The sequence below is a fragment of the Oratosquilla oratoria genome, chromosome 34 (genome assembly GCF_046742065.1).
Source record: "Oratosquilla oratoria isolate Oo_2021 chromosome 34, ASM4674206v1, whole genome shotgun sequence".
Classification (NCBI taxonomy): Eukaryota; Metazoa; Arthropoda; class Malacostraca; order Stomatopoda; family Squillidae; genus Oratosquilla; species Oratosquilla oratoria.
Genome location: NC_134810.1, coordinates 42492767 through 42508970, shown reverse-complemented (window position 1 = coordinate 42508970; position 16204 = coordinate 42492767). Strand labels below are relative to the sequence as shown.

The window sequence follows — 16204 nt, the reverse complement described above, 5'->3', positions numbered from 1 at the left end:
CATAGTGATAGGAATACATAGACATTATATACATGATACAAAGGGGACCAGGACAGTTTTGAATAAGCATACCGACCAATTACCCCCTAGAGAGCGGAAGGTCATTGTCAATTATCTTACGATGGTCGGGCGACATTAGGTCACAGTCGCCAAGGAGAGCGGAAGGTCATTGTCAATTATCTTACGATGGTCGGGCGACATCAGGTCACAGTCGCCAAAGAGAGCGGAAGGTCATTGTCAATTATCTTACGATGGTCACAGTCGCCAAGGGTCACTGTTTCTACTACTTATATAGGGCGACATTAAGTCAATTTGTTGGATTACATTTTACATGATATTATCTTACTAATTTCTTGACAAATGAAATTATCAAGTTTGTACAAGCCTTTATGTAGGTTGGTATTTTGATTACTAGTGGTATGAATCAAACTGCACTCTATTAAATTTCTTGCTATTATGTTGTTGGTATAATAGATTGCCTGGGCATTACCCCAATCAACTGGATGATTATTTAATTCAATATGCTTGAATATACCACTAGAATTATTGCCATCCCTGACATTTTTCTTGTGTTGTTCAATTCTAATGTTTAAGGGTTTGGCAGTTTGACCTATGTAAAATTGATTACACATTTTGCAAGGAATTTTATAAATGCATCCTTTTTTGATTTCAATACTATTGTTGATAAGTTTATGTTTTACTGTACTATCATGTTTAAAAAACTACCTTTACGTTAAACCTTTTTAATAATTCTGTGATACTTAACAAATTTTCTTGAAATGGTAAAATTAAAACATTATGATAATTGAAAGGTGATTTAGGCTGAGGAGTTAAAAATGATTTCCTTGCAAAATTGTAAGCAATATCAAGGAATTGCTTAGGGTATTTTAATTCTAGCCCTATGTTAAAAACATTTCTGATTTCTTCATCAATAAATTCAGGACTACAAATACGAAAAGCTCTTAAATACATTGAAGCAAATACTGTACGTTTAATATTATTTGGATGAGAATAATAATAATGAATATATGAACTTACATTGGTTGGTTTACGATATACTTTAAATCTAAGGCTATTGTCATGACGTAGGATAGTGCAATCTAAGAAAGGTAAGGTACAATTTTTCTCAATTTCTAAAGTAAATTTAATAGAATCAACAAGGGTATTCAACTTAGTTAAAAAATTATGGACATTTTTATCTTCTGGCCAAAGACATAAGATGTCATCAATATACCTAAGCCAAGGGATGTTAGGGGGGAAGATTGTGCGTAATATTTTGGTTTCAAAAAATTCCATGTATAAATTACTTAAAACTGGGGATAAAGGGTTTCCCATACTCATGCCGAATTTTTGGGAATAGAAATTACCATTAAATTGAAACTTACAATCTATTATACCAACAACATAATAGCAAGAAATTTAATAGAGTGCAGTTTGATTCATACCACTAGTAATCAAAATACCAACCTACATAAAGGCTTGTACAAACTTGATAATTTCATTTGTCAAGAAATTAGTAAGATAATATCATGTAAAATGTAATCCAACAAATTGACTTAATGTCGCCCTATATAAGTAGTAGAAACAGTGACCCTTGGCGACTGTGACCATCGTAAGATAATTGACAATGACCTTCCGCTCTCTTTGGCGACTGTGACCTGATGTCGCCCGACCATCGTAAGATAATTGACAATGACCTTCCGCTCTCCTTGGCGACTGTGACCTAATGTCGCCCGACCATCGTAAGATAATTGACAATGACCTTCCGCTCTCTAGGGGGTAATTGGTCGGTATGCTTATTCAAAACTGTCCTGGTCCCCTTTGTATCATGTATATAATGTCTATGTATTCCTATCACTATGTACTTGTTGCACTGAAGATGTAATATACGAAAGCGCTCTGCTTCGTTAGTTTCTTTTTCCAAGTGGTCTACTTTGCATATATATATATATATATATATATGTGTGTGTGTATATAAGATAATTTTTATGACAGTTTCGCGCAGGACTCGAACCTGCTGCTCAGCCGCCAGTGAGACAACTGGGCGGTGTCTTTAACCCCTCGACCACTGAGACTACAAAAGTCTTAGAACTTGAAATCTACCTGATTCCCGAGTCCACCCGTAGGAGGGAGTAATATATATATATATATATATATATATATATATATATATATATATATATATACACGTATGTGTGTGTACATACACACACACACACACCGTACAGGGTGGTCCAGAAAAATGTACTCTACGACTTCACGAGTGACAACGTAATATTAGATGTACGCGGGGGATGAGGAAACTATATATATATTGTGTGTGTGTGTGTGTGTGTGTGTGTGTGTGTGTGTGTGTGTGTGTGTGTGTGTGTGTGTGTGTGTGTGTGTGTGGAAAGAGTGGTGTAGGTAAAATCCAGGAAGGAGCAGAAGTACTTTACTCTCTAACGTTTCGATAGAGTCTTCTTCAGAGAGATATGGTACATGCAAATTGAGATACATTGTTTATATACTAAGCAGGTCATCTCACAGGTCGCCTTAGGATAGAGATCGCTATATGTGCCCCCTTGATGATAAATCTTGATGTTACGTGTGCTAAATTTACAAATCCTTTTTTATGATTGAACTAAAAGTATTGATATATGCAGCATCGATAGTTTTTATTGTCGTCTTTTTCATACCGGTGTGTAAGATTTTGGTGCTGTTCCAATTAGGCGTATGGCCGTGTTGTGTAGCGTGTATTACTAACATATTAGATGTTCTGTGGTGTCGCATGTCGTTCTTGTGTTCGTATAATCTTTTTGCAATTCCTCGTGAAGTTTCTCTAAAATAAGCAGCGTCACATCCACCACATGGAATCTTGTAAACCACGCTCTTTTCAGTTTTCTCTCCCGTGTGCTGGTTATTGGACAAAATATATATATGCGTGTGTGTGTATACATATACATATGTATACACATGTGTATATATGTATACATATACATATTTACACACACCGGCTTGACGGTACAAGGGTACCATTTTCGACCGCTAATTCACTGATCCGAGTTCGAGTCCCGCCCAGGACAGAAATTTTTTAGTACCACTGCACAGTCCAACTCTGGTGAGCAAGGACTTGGGTGTGTGTGTAAGGTTTTAGCATTACCCATAGATCGGACCATATATAGCCATTCATTCGGGAGGATAGTATATGTCGATCACTAACACATGAACTAAGATTGTGATGAATCACACACACACACACGCACGCACGTACAGGAATTGGGTGTGTGTATGCGTGTTAGGTCACAACATTACCCATAGAACGGTCATATGGGCTCTGGGCTCTTCCGGGAGGGAAATTGCTGTCGATCAACACGTGATACAAGACCTTGGTGAATCACACGCTCGCACCCACACATGGCTATGTACAAAAGACTGGATCTATCTTATTTTATCTTACTTTGTATTTTTTCCAAATCCACAGTTTCTTTTGAGTTCCAAATCTTGAACACACGAACAACCAAGATTTCACGAATAAACGTTACTGAGATGGAGAAGAAAAATGTAATTCAAATTTACGCATACTTGCAAACACTGCTGGACTTACCATGGTGATCCACTAGGAGTGAAGAAACTGAGTTAAACAGGTCGTGTGGTTTCTTATATGGGACAAGAACGAACGAATGATAAGTCTTCCTCCCTCTGTGACGTAACCATACAGAATGGGTACCAGGATCTTGGCCGTCTTCTGGAAGATTCTGTTGAATTTTTTTCTTTGGTAAATCAAGACGACGACACGTACTACTTCGTCGTTTCTACTTTGTTCAGACCTTTTGCCTATTCTTCTCTCCCTGACTTACCTCCCCTTCGTCTCTTAACGTTCTTCTAAAACATCTTTTTATTATGAGAGGTGATCTTACGGGTGGCCGAAAGCAGTGGGTTCGAATCCTGCATGGGACTGTCATACGAATTATCATATTTTTATTATATTAAAGAAATCTGTCACACTCCTCCCCGTTTTACGTCTTCTCTTCTTTTTTTGCTCCTTTATCTTTTGTTTTGCTTCTCTTTCTTTTTATTTGTACCTCTCATATGTTTCTCTAGTCCTACTTTGCAACCAGTTCCTGAATAATCGCTTCTCTTCTAATACCATCTTCACTTGATCATCCCACCACACGCTTGCCTTCCTTCAGTCCCCTCCCATCCTCCTTTCACATACCATCTTTCCACACATTGTCACTCCCTCCTTGAAACACTCCCATTCCTCCTCCACTCCTACTTCTACTCTATCCTTCACCACCTCCTACACCTCTCTCATCTTCTTGTACTCCTCCATTTCCTTCTCCTTTAAGCAATTTACTCTAAGTACCTCTCTACCTTCCTTCCTTCCTTTTCCTCTTTCTCCACCCATCCTCCACTCTCAACTTACTTTACACCAAAAAAAATTATCTGATATTCCCCCACTCTTTCCCCTAAGAACATGAACATCCAGAATTCTTTACTACTCTTCTTCTGGATATCACTATATAGTCCATTAATGTTTCATCAACCACCCTTTCATCCACTACACTCTTCCATGTGTACTTATGGTTGATTTTTTTCCCTATACACTGTGTTAGCTATCAGCAACTCTAAACAAATCACTATCAGCTCTCTATTATGATTTCTACCTAGCACTTTGCAACTAATTCGTCTATTAATTTACCCCTTACACTATAGATGCAACTAAAAAAAAAGTGCTGTTTTTTTATGAAAAAAAATTGGCAAAATGGATTTTTTTTTTTTTTATGCAGCTCCTGCCACTTATCTACCACTACTACAACCACAGCCATCAACCAACAGGGATTCTACTGCTTCAAGCAACATCCCTACTTTCCAGCTTGAGTCGGATGATTCAGAAATGGAATATTCTGAGGGCTCAATTGATGAACCGCCCAGCCCCGGTGGCCGGCCCCAGATTTCCCCATTTGATATAGAGGAGCCTGAAGAGGAACAGCGGGAACCACAAGACTTGGATTGATGGAGCGAGAAGCTCAGAGCCTACTATATCTACAATGTCTGAGTCTGATGCATGTTCCCAGGAACTCTCCCCCTCCCCAGGGGATAGCCATGACAGATCGAAGTCTCCATTTGCTCCTATCCTTGCACTCTCTTCTTGCTTTTTTTCCAGCCCATAGACCATGATTAATTTGTGCATACCTTGTTGTATATCCTATTTCATGACAAGGAAATTTGGTGTGTTTAATCTTTGAAGATTATATCAAGAGTACATTTTGTAAGGTAGCCATATTGGCCCATATACAGAATCTACACCTGTTGCAGCATCTGAGTCCCGACTAAAAAGGTCAATTACTTGTTTATTTTTATACTGTGTCTGATGTCTCTTTGGATAAGGTAGATACGCATATGTGAAGGGATGAATCAAGTACTTACACCTGTTTTCATATATTTGATATTTAATATCTGAACAAATTTGGACGTGTAGAAAAAATAGAAAACATGTTTTTTTTTCATAAACTTGCGATTAAATTTTTATTTTTGCATCACTACCTTACACTAGTATTGAGATCTCCCAAAAATACTACATTGAGATTCCTCCCAAGACTCTCTAAGCACTCATTTAAATCTACCCAAAAAGCTTCCCTTTCCTTTACACTCTTCTTACTACCATATGCGCTGACAAAGACCCACATCTCCCTTCCCAGTTTCACCTTCCACATTAACCTAAAGAAACCTTCCACTCCCCCACTTACTAGTAAAGTTACCCCTTACCTCCCTCGTCCTCTCCTCACTCCCGACACCCTCCCCACTACACTCCCAAACTCAAAGTCACCCCTACCTTTCAACTTAGTTTCACTTAATGCCAACACATCCATCTTCCTTCTCACAAATATAATGCCCATCTCTCTTCTTTTACTCTCATCTGCAAATATATCTGTGTACACACACGCACACGACTCGGTTGGTAGAGTCCCAAACTGTCACTACGGCGGTCCGGGTTCGAATCCTGCCCAGGGCTGAAAATAATTTCAGTATCGCTGCGCTTCGAGTCGTTACTCCAACTCTCGTGGGCGGGGAATTGTGTGTGTGTGTGTGCAAGTAAGGTCACAGCATTGCCCATAGATAGGTCATATATGAGCTCTGAGCTCTCTTCCGGGAGGGAAATAGCTGTCGATCACGAGTCCAACACGTGATCCAAAGACCAAGCTGAATCACACACATATATACATATACAAATGGCTGTTTCTCCCTTACAAGGAAGGTAATCAAAAAACAAAGGCTATGCTCCAATGGACACCCGAAGCTGACCCATTTCAGAACTAAACAAATGTTGCTGATTATTTGACAAGTATGTTTCTGTACAATATAGTTCTCATGCAGCCAAAACGATCGTGAACAAAACTGTCAATACAACAATAACGAAAAGGTGTAATTCTTGCACAATCCAGGTGCCTGCAATAGATAGAATGTGGTTTGCTTTGAAGTAGAGTCAACATATGAAATCACGTTTTTTTTTTTGTGTGTGTGATTACATGGATAAGAACCCGAGGTAGATTTGGGTGTGATGACATTGAAGATGAAGTATGCAATGGGAGCTTGGCCATATGCTGTTTTGCAGATAACGATATGCGCGATAACAAATAAAAGCAACAGTAGGTGTGTGTGTGTGTGTGTGTGTGTGTGTGTGTGTGTGTGTGTGTGTGTGTGAGACAGCATTGAGAGAAAGCCTGGGAAACAGACTGATTGTACTTGATTGTTTATTTCCTGATTAATTTCTTTGTTCATCCTTTTACTCGTCTGTCATGGAGCTGAAACAAAAGAACGAGCAGCATGTTATCAAAATAAACGTAATTTCGAATTTAAAAATAATCTATAATAGAGTAGTAGCCTCTGTCTGTCTGTATGTTCGCGAACTCCTAGGGTTTTGAAGATAGACCTCCATAACCATATATATTCTGATACCCTATCACTCCAGGTACCTGGGTAACTATATTTCATTTAAAGAAAAAATATTTTGGTTGGGGTTAAGGGTTAAAGTCAGGTGGTTTATGGTGTGATAACACGCCACTACTGTAGTGTCCCCTTAACTTGCGTAGTATTTTTGTGACATAAGAATTAATATGCTTAAACCAACTATTGTATGTGTTTATAAATATTATCTATTTTTGTGAAAATAATGTTGCCACAAACCATGATAGCTTTTGTAAGAAGAAAGCATGTAAATGTAAAATGATTGTATAATTTTACCAAATATTGAAACATTGGTTATTTTTAGTTAATTTTAGTGCGGGCGGAAATTGATTATTCACAAACTCCTAGGTTTTTGCAGATAAACCCCATATAACCAGATATATTCTAAAGATAAATAAACGAGATACATTTCTTCACCTTTTAACTATAGACATTCATTGTCAATCCACATACACATATGCACATACGCACGCAAAAGAATGTGTATAAATGATATTTGTGTTTGTGTATGCATGTATTTTCAAACTAGGGTTTCCCAACCTTCGGGGAGTGCACACCCAGGAGGGGGAGTGTTTAAAGCTATATTTAATTTAAAAAAAATTGGTTAGGGTTAAGGGTTAAAGTTAGGTTGGGTATGGTTAGGTTAGGGATTATTCACGAACTCGCCGCAACGCGCGGGTAATTTGGCCAGTGATACTATAATTCCATGTGATATAACAGTAAGGATCTGAAATCAAAACGTAATTTAAATTGAAATAATGATTGTTTTGTTACTAGTATTTTCCAGATTCTGTTTACATTTATTATGAGATGGTCACTGCATCACAACTTCTTCATTAAGTGCGCTGAGTTTTGCAAGGTTTAAGAAATACGAAATATCAACTGCCAACGAATTTTTCATTACATTGTTTATTTACAAATCACTGTTACAGAGGTGGTCTCCTTCAGCTAAATTAAATCATCTGGTAATAGTATAAATACCGAGCCTCTTCAAATTGATAAGAATCCTTCACTTCAATCTGTGTTGCACGGGTACTCCCATTCATAAACGCAGACATCGAGGTCCGGGTCGAAGACCAGATCGCTTCCAGTTAGAGCATCAAAGGGACACTCTTGGAGATAAGCCACGCCGTCGTCACACTCGTAAAAGGAGTGGCAGTCTTCGGGGTTAGGGAAGTAAATAGGTTTGGGACCATCAGGTACAGGGCAATCATACAAACCCGGAGGTGCCGTGGGACGAGGGGTAGGACTGGTTGTAGTCGGAGTAGTGGTGGTGGTTGTGGGAGTAGTTGTGGTCGGGGTAGTGGTGGTGGTTGTGGGAGTAGTTGTGGTCGGGGTAGTGGTGGTGGTTGTGGGAGTAGTTGTGGTCGGGGTAGTGGTGGTGGTTGTGGGAGTAGTTGTGGTCGGGGTAGTGGTGGTGGTTGTGGGAGTAGTTGTGGTCGGGGTAGTGGTGGTGGTTGTAGGAGTGGTTGTGGTGGTGGTTGTAGTAGTAGTTGTGGTTGTAGTAGTTGTGGTTGTAGGTGTAGTGGGGGGGCTCGTAGCTTTTGACGAAGTGAGATCGCACTCGCTGCAGGGTCTTTCACCGCAATCCACCTGAGAAAGAGAGAGGCGAGCCGTGAATAGGAATCAGAACGTTCAATCATATGTACTGGGTCAATTTGCCAGTCTACAGTCTTACACACACAAACACACGACTCGAGGCGCAGTGGCAGAGCTCCCGGCCGCCACCATGGCGGTCCGAGTTCGAATCCCGCACAGGGCTGAAATAATTTTAGTATCGCTGCGTTGCAAGCCGTTACTCGTGGGCGGGCATTTGGGCGTGTGTGCGCGTGTAAGGTCACAGCATTACCCATAAATCGGTCATATATTGTATGAGCTCTAAACTCTCTTCCGGGAGGGAAATAGCTGTCGATCACGAGTCCAACACGTGATCCAAGACCATGGTGGATCACACAATCAATCGCTGCACTGCGAACCGCATTTGAACTCTGGTGGGCAAGGAGTTGTTTGTGTGTGTGTGTGTGTGTGTGTGTGTGTGTGTGTGTGTGTGTGTGTGTGTGTGTGTGTGTACATATACGCATAAACACACACACGTCTATCTAAGACATTTTCAGAGGTACAGAGTAAGGAAACAGTGACAATACATATATACAAAAGAAGCACACTGGGGGGGAATTAGGATAGGTCCATTGAGAGAAATTCGCCAGTAACAGCGACATCAATCGGATGATTTTGTGACTGTCATAAAATTATCGGATTGATGTCGCTATTACTAGCGAATTTCTTTCATAGTTATAATGGCGATAAGCGTGAAAGGGATTTGTTCTGATCCTTACCCTTTGCCAACTGGTGCACTTGGGCCTTGTGTAAAACAGTAATTGGGGTCGCAGATTAGTGATCTTTCCTATCCTCGGGAATCAGTTCGATTCCAGGTTTCAAGACTTTACAGCAGTGGTTCTTAACCTTTTTTGGCAGCGACCCAAAATTTTGCACAAATCAAGCATCGCGACCCAAGCCTACATAGATATACATTGAAATTTCAAAACACTTCAAATAAATTTTCTGCTTTGGAGTTTTTATTTAATCATGGTCTGCTTAGAATCCTAAAACTAGGCATCATGTATTTTAATTATTATAGTATATAATTATAATATATTTGTAGTGGGAAAACAATTATTTTCTGCAAACCCTTAGCGACCCAATAAAATGGCTTGGCGACCCAAATTTGGGTCGCGACCCAGGGGTTAAGAACCACTGCTTTAAAGTGTCTGTCGGTGTAGTGGGCTAAGGCTCTGTGAAGGTGATCTTACGGATAGCCGATAACAGTGGGTTCGAATCCTGCATGCGACTGTCACAAAATTATCGGATTGATGTCGCTATTACTAGCGAATTTCTCTCATAGTTACAATGGCGATAAGCGTGAAAGGGATTTGTTCCGATCCTTGCCCCTTGCCAAATTGTGCACTTGGGCCTTGTGTAAAACAGTAATTGGGGTCGCAGATTAGTGATCTTTCCTATCCTCGGGAATCAGTTTGATTCCAGGTTTCAAGACTTTAAAGTGTCTGTCGGTGTAGTGGGCTAAGGCTCTGTGAAGGTGATCTTACGGATAGCCGATAACAGTGGGTTCGAATCCTGCATGCGACTGTCATAAAATTGTCATATGTATAGATGTGTGTGTGTATATATGTATGGGAAAATGTTACAAGTGGAGTTCCTCAGGTTTGTGCTCTTGGACCACTTCTATTCATAGTATATATAAATGATATAGACCATGGACTAAAATCTGCTGTTTCCAAATTTGCTGATGATACAAAACTGTGCAGAATGGCAAATGATCACTTAAACCAATTACATATTCAAGAAGATTTAGATCAATTACAGCAATGGTCTGAAAAGTGGCTAATGAAATTTAACACAAGTAAATGCAAGGTAATACGCATAGGTAAAAATAACAATAAGTACGATTACAAGTTATTTGGAAATTCGTGAACAAAAGTGGATAGTGAAAAAGATCTCGGCGTAATTATCAGTAACGATCTCAAATCATCTAAGCAGTGTATTTCAGCCTCTGAGAAAGCAAATAAGATTCTAGGACTGATTGCGCGATCTTTTGACTTCAAAAGTCCATTTCTCATTAACAAGCTATATATATATCATTAGTTCGTCCACACTTGGAATATGCTATTTCCGTATGGTCACCAACTCTCATTAAAGACATTGACAGACTGGAAAAATTACAACAGCAAGCCACAAAACTGATTTCAAATATCAAAAATGAATCATACAAAAATCGACTAAAACATATGAATCTGTTTTCCCTAAAAAAGCGTAGACTCAGAGGTGACTTGATACAGGTCTTTAAGATTCTAAAGGGAATTGACAACATCAAAAGTGACAAAATTTTCACATTGAATGAGAATTAGACAAGAAACAATGGTCTCAAACTGTCCGGAAATAGATTCAATTTGGAAGTAGGTAGAAACAACTTTGCCAACCGTGTAGTTAATGAATGGAATAAACTTCCTGCACAGGTAGTGCAATGTAGTTCAGTTCGAAGCTTTAAGACTCATTTAGATAAACACCTAAGCAAGATGCTGTAATGATTATAATTTATTTTATATTATTTGTTTTTGCTTTGTTATCATTTGTCTGCTTGGTTTTCATTTATTATTAGTTATGTGTCAATTTATTATTATTTACTGTTTACCTGTTTGTTTGTTATTCATCTATACCTATGCATTTATGTATTTTGTTTGTTGCATACATTATTATAGTTTTTTTATAATTATTATTTTATTATTATGATTTTTTTCGCATCCGACCTAGATATGGACCAAAAGGTCTCCTGTCGGCATGCTCCGCCTTTGTAATCCTTTGTATGCATATACATATATATATATATATATATATATATATAATATGCAAAATAACCACAGGAGAAAGGAAACTTTTAGACAGTATCACGGTGATGTGATTGCATGCAATACACATGTATATATATATATATATATATATATATAAAATATATATATATATATATATATATGCAAGGTTGACCACGAAGAAAAACTATTAAAGCAATAGTTTTTCTTCGTGGTCAACCTTGCATTTTCAAGAACACACGATTCCAGTGTTTTTCCTGCATATACATACATACATACATACATACATACATACATACATACGTATATATATATATATATATATATATATATATATGTGTGTGTGTGTGTGTGTGTGTGTGTGTGTGTGTGTGTGTGTGTGTGTGTGTGTGTACACACAGTGTGTGTGTGTGTGTGTGTGTGTGTGTGTGTGTGTGTGTGTGTGTGTGTGTGTGTGTGTGTGTGTGTGTGTGTGTGTGTGTGTGTGTGTGTGTGTGTCCGGATTTGTGTCCGGATTTGTGTCCGGATTTGTGTCCGGATTTGTCAGTTTGCTGAACGAGTGGATTGGATGTCCTGTATGATCTCGTGTCCCTCTTATGCTCGGTAAGGCTTCGAGAAAAGGGATTTCCCTGACAGCCCGCGGGGTGACCTCTCCAAGTTTCCGACATCGAGTGTGTAGTATAAATTTAAGGTTCACGTTGTCGGTAGAAAGGTTTATGAACCAGAACGAGTTGGTCGAAACGTTTAAGCAATAAAGAGTTTTAGTCTATCTTCGTTTGTCCTTCCTTCACTCATCTGTCAAATGCAATCATTTAGTATATATATATATATATATATATATATATATATATATATATTTATATATATATATATTTATATATATATATATTTATATATATATATATATATATATATATATATGTATACAGTATGTATACATGCATATATATACATATATATATATATACATATATTTATGTATACAGTATGTATACATGCATATATATATATATATATATATATATATATGTATATATATATATGTATATATATATATATATATATTTATATATATATATATAGTACATATAATATATATATACATATATGTATATCTATATATAATATGCATGTATGTAAAAATTGTAATGGCTATCAGGGGCCTACTGCTACGGTGAAAGACATATTAGAAGGGACCACGAAAAATTAGATCCACCATTAGGAACCCCAAGCTGGTTTAAATTTTCACTCTGTAAGGACAGGAAGAAACATCACGTCGGCCTGTGACGTTGAGCCGACAGTCACGTAGGCAGCGCTCTTTGATCTACCCACCTCTTCCGCCCAATTGCAGACGTTGAAGACGTCGTCGAAGAGGAGGTTCCCGGGACAGTCCTGTTTGTAGGCGACTCCGTCGTCACACTCGCAGAAGTAGGCACACTCTTCCGGGTCAGCGATGTAGACCGGCACCATCCCGTCCTCTGCCGGGCACTGCTCACTGATGAAGTCTAGGCACTTGGTCCCTACGTCCTGCAGGGGAGACGGTCACGCAGGCACAGTAAAGAACAAGGGTATCTTCTGATTCGTTTGTTACTGGGAGAGTTGAGTGGAATAGGGAAGGAGCTGATTATGAGAAATAGTTATATTGGGTTTAGAAACGACAGAAAAGAATAAAGGTATATTCCACATTGAACACTCGTTAGTTCGTTTAATTTCCGTGGTTAACTAGGTTTTGAAAGACCAGTCATAGTCACATAAACACATACAAACGCACAAACACATACACACACAAAGAGACAAAGAGAGAGAGGGGTGAAATGATTACAGTAATCAGGTTGCTAAAGGGGACACACTACATCGACAGAAGAGATGTCTTGGGTAGAGATGGGAGAGCTTTAAGAGGTCATGAGAACAAATTGAGAAAGGCTAAATGTCTGAAGGATATGAAGATATGCAACTTCCCACAAAAATGCCCAGGCTGAACAATATTTTAATTCAAATCTAAATTTGATAATTGATGAATGTGTGTATAGCCCATGTTGGAACCATACATGTATACCTAGGTACGATCAATTGGAGAGTAAAAGATAGTACCTCAATACCGTTAATCCTCTCCTGTATACTACAAATAGGTACGTAGAATTAGGTAAATAAACACGCACGCACACATACACACGCATATATACATATACAAACACGCACACATTCACATACAAACACAAACATACACACAAACGGATACACACACACATAATCACTATTTAGGAAAAGATACTCAGACTGAAGTACTAGACTTTATGGCTAGGGCTGTTTTGAATGAGATATTGAAACACAGAAAATCAGTTAAGTACTACACCATAATCTTAGACTGCATACCTGATATGAGTCACCAAGAGCAAATGTCTTTAATTAACGATCAGGTACATGTCTGATGGTAATTTGACTCCTCCAGGTGTTTATGAATATTTCATAAAGTTTATGCAAGTTGAAAGTAACACGGGAGAAGATTTATGTAAAACATTATTAGATAGTACGAAGAAAATAATTTTAGAGGTGAAAGACATTCGAAGTCAAGACTATGAAAACGGTAACAACATGAAAGGTCACACATTAGTACAGACACGACTGTTTATGGATAATTCAAGAGCTTTACATCTTGTGCATTTCACAATTATAATTTCTGAAGAAAGGACGACTTACCCCGCCACGTCCGGCAAGCGCGCAGGCGAGTATTGTGGTGAAGAGAAAAAGTTTCTGAAACATAAAATGAAATAACTTTGATTTCTGTTGACGCTGATAATACAACTGTTATTTTCATAAATGTACAGAAAAGTGCATGTGAGGTGACCTGAAACTTAACAATTTTCTTTTCTAGGTCATATAAGATGCAAAACAAAACCATTGCAGACCTCAAATCACACGACTACATATGTCGTATCTCTCACGTGTTTGTCGACTGTCTTGCAACAATATAGTATCAGTGACAACAGTACCTAGAAAAAGTTTGGGGATGTGCAAGAGGCTAAGATCCGCCTAGTTTAAACTTGCACATAACTAGATGTACAATGTCCTGCAGAAACATTTTATAGACTGTTGTGAAACAATTCAGAAATAAGCAATAATGAGTACTTTTGTTTCATAGACGATGTACAGATAGTTTTCTCTTTTGGTAATCTGCATAATTTAGAAATGACCAATACCCGTAGCGAAAATTCCGAAATTTTCAAAATACTGGTTACCAGAAGCACTCTCTAACATTTTGGTCTGGCGGATAAGCCTTCCAGTTATTTCGTGTGTTGATGATAAAGGAGAGTGTGGAATGCATTCGATGCGAGTAATAAGGGATAATTACATTGGATTAGGTTAGATCGGATCATGCTGTCACAAGCAGGTGTGTGCTCAGGTCGCAGCGCGTCCGTTTCAGATGCTTCGTAGTCAATCGTACCGCGTGACTCGTATAATGAAAAAAAAAAAATCTTCTAGGCGAGACGAAGAAAGTCTGTTGGCAGCATTGGCAAACGTTTTCTATCATTAGAAAATGGAATTTTACTGATCATCTAGTTCAGGTTATCTGGCTTACTGATCAAATCTACCGGTAATTTTCTTGTGCATATATCCAGTGATGTACAATTTCATTTTGTTATGGTGGAAAGCGTTTGCCAGGACAGGCGAAAGGTTTTAAAACAACGGCCTTAGAAGTGAATACGTGACTATTACCTACTTTGATTTTTTGTAAACCACAGAAAAACATACTGTTGATAATCTCGTCATTTTTTTTTCTCTCTTTTTTTATGTGTGGCACTCAGGAGGATGAAATTTCCAAATGCATGTGATCTAAAGCCGTTTTTTTCTGAATCTGAAGACGAGGTTGATAATGACGATAACTTGGCATTTCTTTGCTCGTTATTCTAAACAACGTCTCTTTTTCATCTATGTATTTCCTTTTAGTTAAAAGAACTTCACCTCAGGACACTTCGTCTTTCTTAATTTAATTTTCACTTTGTGTCGACATTTCTACTCTTACGTATCGTTAAATAATGCTTTCTTTGGCAATGGCTCCACATGCTTGCAATGGTCACTCTTCACTTACCATTCTGCTCTCGTTTTAGACACAACCCTATCGACTAGGTACTGGTACCTCTTAAATACAGTAGCCGAAGGACATAGTCGGCCGGTCGGTCGGTTTTCTACAAGCCACTCCCATTCCACCGTTTATCACCGCCGTCGTCTGCCCTGAAACGTGCAACTTTTGTGAAATCACAAGCAGAGCAGCTGCCCGTTTCCTCATATTGTATCTCCCCCCCCCCCGGCCTTTGTCCTTTCCTCAAATTAGCTAATCTTTCAAATAAGTATAACTAAATATGATAACAGATTCTGCACTTATTAATTTTTGCTTGTGTTCTCAATTCTCTAGATTCAACTGCTTTGCTCAACATTTAGTTCTTGAAGTACTCTACCAAATGCTCTTTGTGTGTACGTATATATATATATATATATATATATATATATATATATATATGTATATATATTATATATATCTATATATATATATATATATATATATATATATATATATATATATATATATATATATATATATATATGTATAATGTTTGTGTGTGTGTATTTACCTAGTTGTATTTTATGGGAAGGGGAACTATGGTCGTGGTGTCTCATCATCATATCTCATTTTATCTAAACTATTTTAAATTCATGTATTGTTTTTGCACACACCACTTTCTCATCTAACTTGTTCCAAATGTCTATTACTCTGTGAGGAAAGCTGTTCTTTTTCAGATCTCTTCTATAGCTGTCTTTCTTGATTTTCTTTCCATGTCCTCTTGTATTTCTATCATCCCATTTTATTAGATCCT

General features: G+C 38.0%; 1 protein-coding gene across 1 annotated transcript; it reads right to left on the bottom strand.

The window, feature by feature from the left end:
- Positions 1 to 7829: 7829 nt before the first annotated feature.
- Positions 7830 to 15522, bottom strand: LOC143018254 (uncharacterized). Its single transcript, XM_076173515.1, has 4 exons — positions 15421 to 15522; positions 14031 to 14084; positions 12666 to 12860; positions 7830 to 8544 (listed from the first exon to the last, which is right to left on the bottom strand). Exons 1-4 carry the CDS (start codon positions 15421 to 15423, stop codon positions 7966 to 7968), a joined length of 831 nt encoding a protein of 276 aa, XP_076029630.1. The 5' UTR covers positions 15424 to 15522; the 3' UTR covers positions 7830 to 7965.
- Between the last annotated feature and the right edge of the window lie 682 nt (positions 15523 to 16204).

Excerpts from the sequence above, each read along its gene's own strand:
- LOC143018254 (XM_076173515.1), bottom strand. Across the intron at positions 12,861-14,030 it reads CGCTTGCCGGACGTGGCGGG|GACGTAGGGACCAAGTGCCT; the intron begins GTAAGTCGTCCT and ends TCTCCCCTGCAG. Across the intron at positions 8,545-12,665 it reads TCTGCAATTGGGCGGAAGAG|GTGGATTGCGGTGAAAGACC; the intron begins GTGGGTAGATCA and ends TCTCTTTCTCAG.